The 9,908-nt window shown below is 44.0% G+C and overlaps 1 protein-coding gene across 1 annotated transcript in view; it reads right to left on the bottom strand.

Moving 5' to 3' along the window:
* Positions 1–779: 779 nt before the first annotated feature.
* Positions 780–9,908, bottom strand: part of TBC1D22B (TBC1 domain family member 22B) — a 64,044-nt gene continuing 54,915 nt past the window's right edge. Inside the window, exon 13 of the mRNA XM_007197937.2 lies at positions 780–2,778. Within this exon, the coding sequence (XP_007197999.1) occupies positions 2,650–2,778 (129 nt within the window). The 3' untranslated portion in view covers positions 780–2,649. The remainder of the gene's footprint in view (positions 2,779–9,908) is intronic.

Here is a 9,908-nt window from a genome sequence, read left to right as displayed (position 1 = left end):
AATATAGCTCCTAATGACTGAAACCAAGAAACACTCTCCAGGGATTCCCAGGAAGACGTTCTGGGTGGAGAAACCACCATTCCAACCTATTCTTTGTAGAAGAAAAGTGCAGTCAACTGCCTTCCTTGAGACGTTTCACAGTAAGGTTACCAAGAGAAAAACCAACCAACAAAACAAAACAAAACACAAACAAACAAAAACAACCAACAACCCCAAAACCAAAACCTTAATGAAAACCCTAAATGGAGGGCCAGTCTTGGAAAACATTTGAGTTCTGCATGATTTGGTGGGAAAAACACAGTGCAGGTAAGCTGGAAGACCTGTCCTCTAGTTCTCATTCCGATGCTCCCTTCCTTGGCCTTGGGTTGGGTTTTCCTCTGTGAACAGTGAGGGTTGTTGAGCTAGATATCTCTAGGCTTTCATACAGCACTGAAATTCTAGTCCATTTTCTAACCTCCATTACATTATATACTCCTTTTTGGATAAATTAAATAATCCTCAAGTGTTTTTCACAGTGCTTGGCACACGGCAAGGCGCCCTATAAACGTCAGCTAGGAGGGACCACGTTACTCATTGTTGTAGTTTCCACAGTGTCCTGCACAGAGGAGGTGCTCGGCGAGTGTTTGCCGCATCCTCCGAGGCTGCCTTATCTTCTGTTGGTCCCCTGCCTGCCCTACAGAAGGCTTCTCCCCCGTACTTACTGGCGTCAGCACGAAGAACCTGAGAAAAGGAGACGTTAGGTTCCAGGTTACACAAATCCATGGCAGAAAAATCAGCAGTGGAGGAGGAAATACACTGTTTATTTACAATTCTTTCACTTTATCCACAATTTCCCATACAAACATAAAAACTAAAAAAATAAAACCACCACTTGGGAACACAAGTGTCTTTCTTTAGTTAGTCCATCGAGGGAGGGTCACAGCCCTCTCACTCTGTGAAGGAGACTATTGAGGCACACTGAAGGGGAAAAGGAAAGGGCTAGAAAGAATGCCTGAGAAACAGCTCCCGATGAGAAATGTAACATGCCAGTGTGGTGGGCTTCACTGGCAGACTCAGGGCCTTACCCACAGGGGAAAACTGCCTGGCTTTCCACGAGGGTGCCGGCTGCCTGCCACCTCTTCACTACCAAACACCCAACATCCAACACAGGTCACACATCTCATGAGCTGTGTGGGGTGCGATGGTTACAGTGGGGGACACCGAACACCTCTCTCTGGGAAGAGCCCAAAACCCCAGGGACACACAGGAACCCCTCTCCTTGGCACTGACAGTCAGTCACAGCTTCTGTCTTGAATACAATGCTGACTTAAAAATGTAAAAACAAAAGCCCTCCCCAGCTTCCAGGGGAAAGGCGGGGGCTGAAACATGCAGAAGGGCTTCTGCCTCTGTAGTCCTCTCTCTGGGAGGCTGCTAGGGGTGAAGGGTGGGGAGCTCTGACCGCTGAAGACGTGTAAGGAGCACGGCAGATGCTCCACAAAGGCCTGGGGCAGGGATTGAGGGGCGGGGGGCGGGGAGAGAAAAACTCTGAGACACTGATGCTTGGGTTGGCTGCCACCCGGTCTTCAAAGCAGCTCCATCTGCTTGGCTGTGCTCACTCTAGCAGACTCCCATTCACTCCCTCACAGGAGGGCACCCAGAAACCAACCTGGAGGTGCTGAAGCCACCTGCCTGGCAACTTCATTTGTGCTAGTGACCTAGATTGCTTTCACATGTTGATGCACATTATAAATATAAAATCATATCTGCTACAAAGAAGACATATATTTATACATCTTTACCCATATACATAATAACACAATTTACACATAATATCTTGGAGTGGGTCATCATGGAAAAAGGGTCTGGAGAGGTAAAAAGCCCCTTCTCCCTCCCCTGCCCTGATCCTTCTCAAGGGATGCTTGTGTATGTGGTCACTGGGGCCCTTCCCAGCTGGTTGCAATGGGGATAGTCTGGACACAGACATTCAGACGTGTAACTAAATGCTGATGGGTGTGTATACCCACATACACACACAGACGCAGGCACACATACAGATGTCTGGTGAGAAAAGGAAAAATGAAATTCCCAGCCAGTGGGTGTAGACCTCTTCCCAGAGTTATAAGCATCCAGTGCTTCCTCCATCTGAGAACAATGGTCTTAAAAAGCTGCCCCTCACTGGCTCAGACTTGGGCAGGAGAAAGGCTAGGAATTGGGGGTAGAGAGGAGGGGCCAGGAGTCTTTTGAAAACATAAGGTGTTTTTGACCTGTGAGCAAATCAAACTATGTCACGAAAAAGCAACAGTATCAGTTGGAGCTGGGAGGCAAGAGACAGCCAGTCCATGTAGGGCAATGTGACTTGAGACCCTGAGCCTTCCCCTTCTTCTGTCCAGTTTCTTTTAAAGGGGAGGACAACCCTGTACCTCCTTTTCTGTCCTCTCCCAGAGCTGGGCCCATCCACACGTCATGGAATACTGATAGTGGTCCAGGAGAGCCATCTGGAGACATGGAGTGGCGGACAGGCACGCCAAAAAGTTAAGACCTGGGCGGCGGATGTGAGCTTTTTACAGCAGGAGTGGTTCCTGGCCGGGGTCCACGGCTCGCACAGTGGCCACAGTGATCAGATTGCCATCAGAGATGGGGGCAGTCTGGGTCCCCGCGGGGAGACAGCACCTATCGGCGGTAGTGATTGGGGGCGTCGGCAAACATGTACTTGAGTCTATACGCCTCAGCGAGGAGCAGCCCAATCTCTTCGTTGCCCCAGTGTATCGTAGGTAGGTTTTGTAGCAGCATGAGGAGACCCTGGAATGCAAGAAAGGACTTCCATCATTTTATCACTGACCAAGGGACCGGCAGGCCCTGGAATGGAGCCCCTTCTCCTGGGTCATGCATCCCAAGGGTCTGATCTCCCTCCTCCCAGGCGGCACACAGCCCTTGGCCCCTAATTCACCTTCAGGAAGCCTTGAATAGCCTCTGCTGAGTCTCTGATCCACTAACACCTGCCTCTTTAATAATATTATAAATAGAGAATGACAACAATAAATAAGGATCTTTAAAAGAGAAAAATAATCACTCATCATCCAAATATACCTCTCTTAATTTCAAAGTATTCCTTTTCAGTCTTTTTTTTCACATGCATATTTCTTTAAATAGCTGTAATCATAATTATGATTTTACATGCTTTTTAACCATCCTTTTTTACTATAATTTTTGTGTTTTTCCATGCAGCCTTCAAAAATGATTATTCTCAATGTCAGTATTCTAGCATGTGGCTATACCCTAATTGACTCAACCATTTCCCTTTTTCCCTTTTATTAGATACTTAATTTGTTTCCTTTAAGGAAACAAAACAAAACAAAACCTTTATTGATAAGGCTGCTATGTACCCTTTTGCATTTGACATCTTTCTCTGAATCCCAGTGTTCACTTGTAATCACTTTATTTATCCTCTGCCCTGTTCTCCAAAGACTCTCCTCAACCGACCTGTCCAGCTGATTTCCCACTGTTACCAACACATGAGCCTCATCCAGCCAGGTCCACTTCAGCCACGTTTATCTGTGCCTCCAGGGTTTAATTTAGATTGTTCCTTTCGCTTGGAACACCTCCTCTTTTCTCCTCTCCCTATCTAAATCTTATTCAGTTTTCAAAGCCCAGGTCCCTCAAACAGCTCCATGGAGATAGCCTGTTAAAGAGGATATTAGAGTAAAAGATGAATGTGAGGATTTCCCTGGTGGCGCAGTGGTTAAGAATCCGCCTGCCAATGCAGGGGACACGGGTTCGAGCCCTGGTCCGGGAAGATCCCACATGCCGCGGAGCAACTAAGCCCGTGCGCCACAGCTACTGAGCCTGTGCTCTAGAGCCCACGAGCCACAACTACTGAAGCCCGTGCGCCTAGAGCCCATGCTCTGACAAGAGAAGCCACCGCAATGAAAAACCCACCTGCTGCAACGAAGCCCCCACTCGCCGCAACTAGAGACAGACCGCGCGCAGCAACGAAGACCCAACGCAGGCAAAAATAAATAAATAAAATAAATAAATTTATAATAAATAAATTAATTAAATAAATTTTTTAAAAAATGAATGTGAGACTTTAGGTTATCTCTGTAATTTAGCTACCCATGCTTCTGCTGCTACTCTGTGTTCTTTCTCTGTCTTCTTTCTGAACTGGATATTCTTCTTATTTTTCTGAGTATTAAAGAAATAGTAGCAAGACAAAACCCAGAGACAAAAAGAGGCTGACAGATTTGATACAATTTTGAAACCTCAATATGTGGAGGCACAAAAACAAGGTTGAAATATAAGAAACTGACTGTAAGAAAATATAACACTTATAAAAGACAAAAGGTTAATATCCACAATAAAAATAGGAGTACCTACAAATCAGTAAGAAAAAAAGGAAGACCACCAAATGGAAAAAACAGATGCGAATAGATATATATAAAATATCAATGGCCCACCAACATGCTAGAACCCTGCCTTTGGCTGAATTGCACCATCCAGCAATGCTTTGTGGTTTTCAGTGTAGAGGTCCTGCATATCTTTTATAAAATTTCTTCCTTTAGTAATAGAAATTTAGCGGGGCACAAAGCTGCCTAAGCACATCAAGGCTATGCATGGCCAGCATGATTAAGTTCTGGCCAATTTTGGAGACAGTGTAACTCCTGGGTTCTGCCCTAAGCTTACCCTTCTCTCCTTCCTAGAAAATGGCTATGAATGGAGGAGTGGAAGTGGTCATCTTAGACCGTAAGAATAAAGCTATGTGTTGAAGATGGCAGAGCAACATGAGAGAAGAAATCCGAGTCCCTGCTACTCTGGAGCCATGTGAGCCTGTTAGCCCTGGACTCTTACACTCAGACTGTTAGTTGAAGAGAAGTAAACAACTACCTTGTTTTACGCCACTGTTATTCTCTGGTCTTGGTTTCAAGAGACAAGTTTATATCATCTTAACAAACACAGGCCACATCTATCAAAACCAGAAATGCAGGGAATTCCCTGCTGGCCCAGTGGTTAGGACTTGGAGCTTTCACTGCCGGGGGGCCGGTTTCGATCCCTGGTCAGGGAACTAAGATCCCGCCAAGTTGTGGCAGTGCGGCCAAAACAAACCAACCAACCAAAACCAAAACAAAACAAAAAACCAGAAATGCACATGGTCTCTGATCCAGCAACTCAACTTCTATGTACCTCTCCTCAGGAAATATCCGCACTCCTGTACAAGGGTCTGCACTGCATCATTGCTTCAAATAGTGGGGAAAAGGACACGAGGGAAGTGTCTGTCAGTGTGGGACACTTAGATAAACCAGTTATCCAAATCATGAAGTACAAGGCATCACCTGTAAAATGAAGCAGGACTACATGTGCCAAGGTGCAAAGATATCAAAGACATTTTGGCGGGGGGGGGGGGGGGGGAAACAAGCAAGTTGCAGAAAAATACTCATAGTACGATCCCACTGAGGTAAAAGAAAAAACACAACTATATGTTTGTATATGTACATAGGTATATAAAATTTTTAGAAGGCTAGGTGGTAAACTGTTAACAGTGGTTACCTTTGGGGATGGGAGACTTTCACTTTTTCTCATCATACGTCCCCTTGTTTTCAATTATTACAATAAAGTCTTTGTATATTACCTACTTATAAAATTTTTTTTCGAGTAATACACATTCTCTGGAAGTTTAAAGTTTTGTTTACTTTGTAAAAAGTAAAAACTCAGAAAATAAATTACCCTTAACTTCATAATCAAGAGGAAGCCATGTTTAAACATTTTGGTATATTTCCTTCTAGTTCTTCTGCACATTTTACACAGTTGAAATACTTTCTCAAAATAATTTTGAATCTGTTTAGCATTTATCATAAGCATTTCCTCTAATATTAAAAACTCCTTTTAGACATTTTCAATGGCCAAAGAATTTTCCATGATGCAGATGTACCATAATTTACATCTTCCTGCTTTGAGCATTTAATCATTTCTGGTTTTTCACTATAATGAAATTATAATGAACAGCCTTGTGCAAAAAGCCATATTTTAGATGATTTCCTTGGGCTAAATTCCTAGGAATGCAATTACTGTATCAAAGGGCATGAACATTTTAAAGGTACTTAAAGCTCACTCAGAAAAATGCTCATTTCCCTAGATCTCTACCAGCACTGAATACTCTCATTCAACAAACTTTGTTAATTGTAACTCCTGTCCCTGAGATTTCCAAGCCTGAGAACAGAACTCAAAGCCATAAGTCAAGGGAATTCCCTGGTGGTCCAGTGGTTAGGACTCCGTGCTTTCACTGGCACTTTCACTGCCGAGGGCCTGTGTGGCACAGCCAAAAAAAAAAAAGATAAATCTGTAAATTGGAAAACCCTGCACTCAAGTTATTATTTTAATGTTTTCACAATTTCTGCACAAGCATGTACTCATGTAATGTGAAAAAAATACAAAAATGGGGAAAATCATATAGATTTATGCTTTCTGACATTATAGAACACCCACTATATTTTGTACAGTGATAAAAAGAGGTTACAAAAACAACGTATACAAAATGTTTCCATTAACAGTTACGTACGTACAATATGTTTTTATTCATATGGATTTGCATGGCAAAATGTCTGGAAGGAGATATATCACCTTTGTATGGTAAGATTTCAGGTAACTTTTTTTTTTTCTTTTTGCTTATTCATATTTCTAATTTTTCTATACTGGTTACACACACTTGCATAATTGACAAGCAAAAATAACCAACAAAGGGGTGACCTCTCTAGAAGAGAATATTCTTTGATAGGAGAAGCTCTACCTGTAATTTCCAATTTTTCTAGTCTTGCTAGAAACCTCCCAGAAGCCTTAAAATATTTCTTCCCCTGACCAAGTCAACCTCCCACCTCTCCCAAGGGCAGGGAGGCTTAGGTGGAGGAACCATTCTGCCACCTGGTGGCCATGCCTAGGGGCTGCACTGCCCACACAATGCTGTAACAATGGGAACCCTGCCCATGCATTGATAAATTAGGGATAAAGAAGTAGAAACCAAATTATCATGTGTGGGGAAAGAAGGTGTTAATCACAAATCAGGTGCTTTAATCAAGGGGTAGAGAAGAGACACTGCTAGGGTGGGGAACAACTGAACATTTGTTACAAAGCCAGCTCATGGGAGCACTAAGTGTAACATGCAGTCAGGTGAAACACTACAGCTGTGAGAAGACAGCTTGTGGGGCAAACAGCAGAGAGTGTTTCCACGTTAACAGAAGGGGGCAATGGCTTTCAGAAAAGAAAAGCTCGAAATGGCTGAAAAAGGTACCTTCTGAGAATCCACAGATTCCAAAGGAAACGGAATATTGCAGAGGAAGAATCTGAACCATGTGTGAGGGGGTGGGGGGAAGACAACAATTAGACAAGGGTGCCAAAGGAGAAGGGGTAGTAGGTAAAAAGCAAAGAGGCCTTGGTAAGAAAAAAATGCAGGGGAAAGTCATTAGAGAATGTCCAACAGATGGAAGAATTGATGAGGAAGAGGGGGACCATGAAAGATAATAGTCTTCATAATGGTAATTATCATTTACTGAGCACTTACTACTCACCAGATGGGGTTCTTCACACGTACTCTATTACCACATTTAATCCTCACATCAACTCTATGAGGCACATATATTATTACCTCCATCTTACAGATGAGGAAACTGAGGCACAGAAGTTAAGGAAGTTGCCTGGGGTCAGAGCGTAGTGCTAGGCTGGGATTGGAACCCAGGCAATCTGGTTCTAGAGCTTGTGCTCATAATCACTATACTATATGCTGCATGCCTGGAGTAAGAAAAGTGGGGCATGATGGAGAAGGAATGAAAAGAAAAGAAGTCATAGAAGAGGCTGTTTGAAGGAAATCCGGAAGAGTTGATTAATTTTACTCGGTAATAAGGGCCAAGGACAACCAAAGAGGACGAGTAATAATTAACAGCAAAGAACTTACAGGTCACATTAAATATATACTATTAAATATGACACTGTATACAGAATCACCTAGCAATACTGGAACATTCTTTGCAAATGTTAAGTGTATTCAGGCATGTAAAAATACTTTCCTAGTCAAATAAGTATTTTGAAACAAATCCCTCTTGTTTTGATAATCAGTGAGGTAGCAAAACAATTCCCTTGGTCTCAATAAAAACTTTCAAAAACATGTCCTTGTATGCAAACTTTTTCAGTCAAACGTATTCATAGGCTTCCCTGTTGTCAAAGCACCTAGTACGTTTAGCAAGTTCCCCCACCAGAGAAAGCCGAGTCCCCCTCCAATGTTTGTTTTGTTTACATGTTGAGGAATCGTGCCCTTTCTCACACCAGCTTGTTCTTGGTGGAAGATCTTTAGGTCCCAGCGTTGTCTCTGAACCCTTCTTCTGGGCAGGATTCAAACTGGCAATTTACTGGATATCTGTGAAGATGGGGCCTGCATTTGGGCAATGTTTCACAGTCCTACCCTTGAGTTCCTGCAGAAGTGGTGGGTGGACGCCATCTGGTTCAAGGGATTTATTTACATTTAGTTTGTTATTTAGGCCTGGAACATCCCACGGACTTAGCACTATTTCATTTAATAACTCTGACCTATCTCCTACAAAAGTCACTTTCAGAGTGGGAATCTCTCCAAGGTTTTCTTCCATAAGATGAAAGCAAAGGATTCTGAGACGAGCTGCTACTCTGGTTTAGAGTCATCAGCTGGTCCCACAACTCCTCTGTCAGTTCCCTTTTTATGTATTTAAAGGAACTGTGGTTATTAGTCTTAGAGTTCCCTGCGCGGGGCTTCTCAACATCACTTCTTAGCCATCTGTGGGGTCCCATGCTCTCCTAGACTCTCAAAGATGCTGCTTTTCCCGAGGCGACGTTTTAGGCTGCAGGTGACCAGGCATTTGCTCAAGTGCCTGTTCTCTCTGACTTACATAAAATAACGTATCTAGGAAATTATTACCTCCATAATAATGGAGGAGGGGGAGGGGGAGGAAGAACCTTGCCCGTGAGCAGGTACCATGTAAAACGAGCTCACATGCCCCAGGAAGTGCCTGGCCAGGCCCTGAGGGAGAGGCAGCAGAGCATAATCCATGCCCAGAGCACAGATTCCAGGTCTCTACACTTACTCCCTGGGTGATCTTGGCCTAGTCAATCTCTCCGTGACTCAGTTTCCCCATTTGTGAAATGGGGGTAGTAATTACAACTTATCTTGTGGGACTGTTGCAATGAATTAACACAGAGAGACATTTAGGATAGTGCCTGGTACATTAAAAGTACTAAGAATTAGTTATTATTAGATTGAACCTTATTAAATTGCCAATACTTGATTGTTTTGACCTATAAAGATAATTTCATAAGATGCAACCTAACATTATCACCATTATTCTATTACGCCAGCCCAGGCTGAGGGCCAGAATCGCCGAGGCCCCCTCTACCATGAAAGAGCCTTGGTGCAGATCTGCTGGAAGCTCTCATTTGAAGCAGCCTATGGCCCAGAGGACGGGGCCATTCTGCCCCTACAGCACCTGTGCACGGACACGCCTGAGGTTCCCTTGCTCAGAGGTCTCAGGAAGGAAACTTCTTTTTTTTGTTGTTGTTGGCCACGCTGTGATGTGGGATCCTAGTTCCCTTAGCAGGGATCAAACCCGTGCTCCCTGCAGTGGGAGTGCAGAGTCCCAACCGCTGGACCACCAGGGAAGTCCCAGAAACCTCTTAAAGTGAGCCTCCTGTGTCAGTTTTTGGTCCCCTCTCCCAGGCAGACCCCAGACAATCGCCCAGCTAGGGAGAGGCAGGTGCCTTTCTTCTGGGCACTCTCACCACAGCTGGGGCACCGCCCTTTGCCCCTGCACCCTCTGAACACCTCCTCTCCAGCCCCATTTGGTCATCCAGCTTGGTTTCACCCAGGATTAGCCCAGCACGGTTTACTCAGGTAAGTTTAAAACCACTTAGAGACTTGGGTTTCT

This window comes from Balaenoptera acutorostrata, chromosome 10 (genome assembly GCF_949987535.1).
Source record: "Balaenoptera acutorostrata chromosome 10, mBalAcu1.1, whole genome shotgun sequence".
Classification (NCBI taxonomy): Eukaryota; Metazoa; Chordata; class Mammalia; order Artiodactyla; family Balaenopteridae; genus Balaenoptera; species Balaenoptera acutorostrata.
Note: the sequence above shows the minus strand (reverse complement) of the source record. Positions and strands in the feature narration are given on the sequence as shown.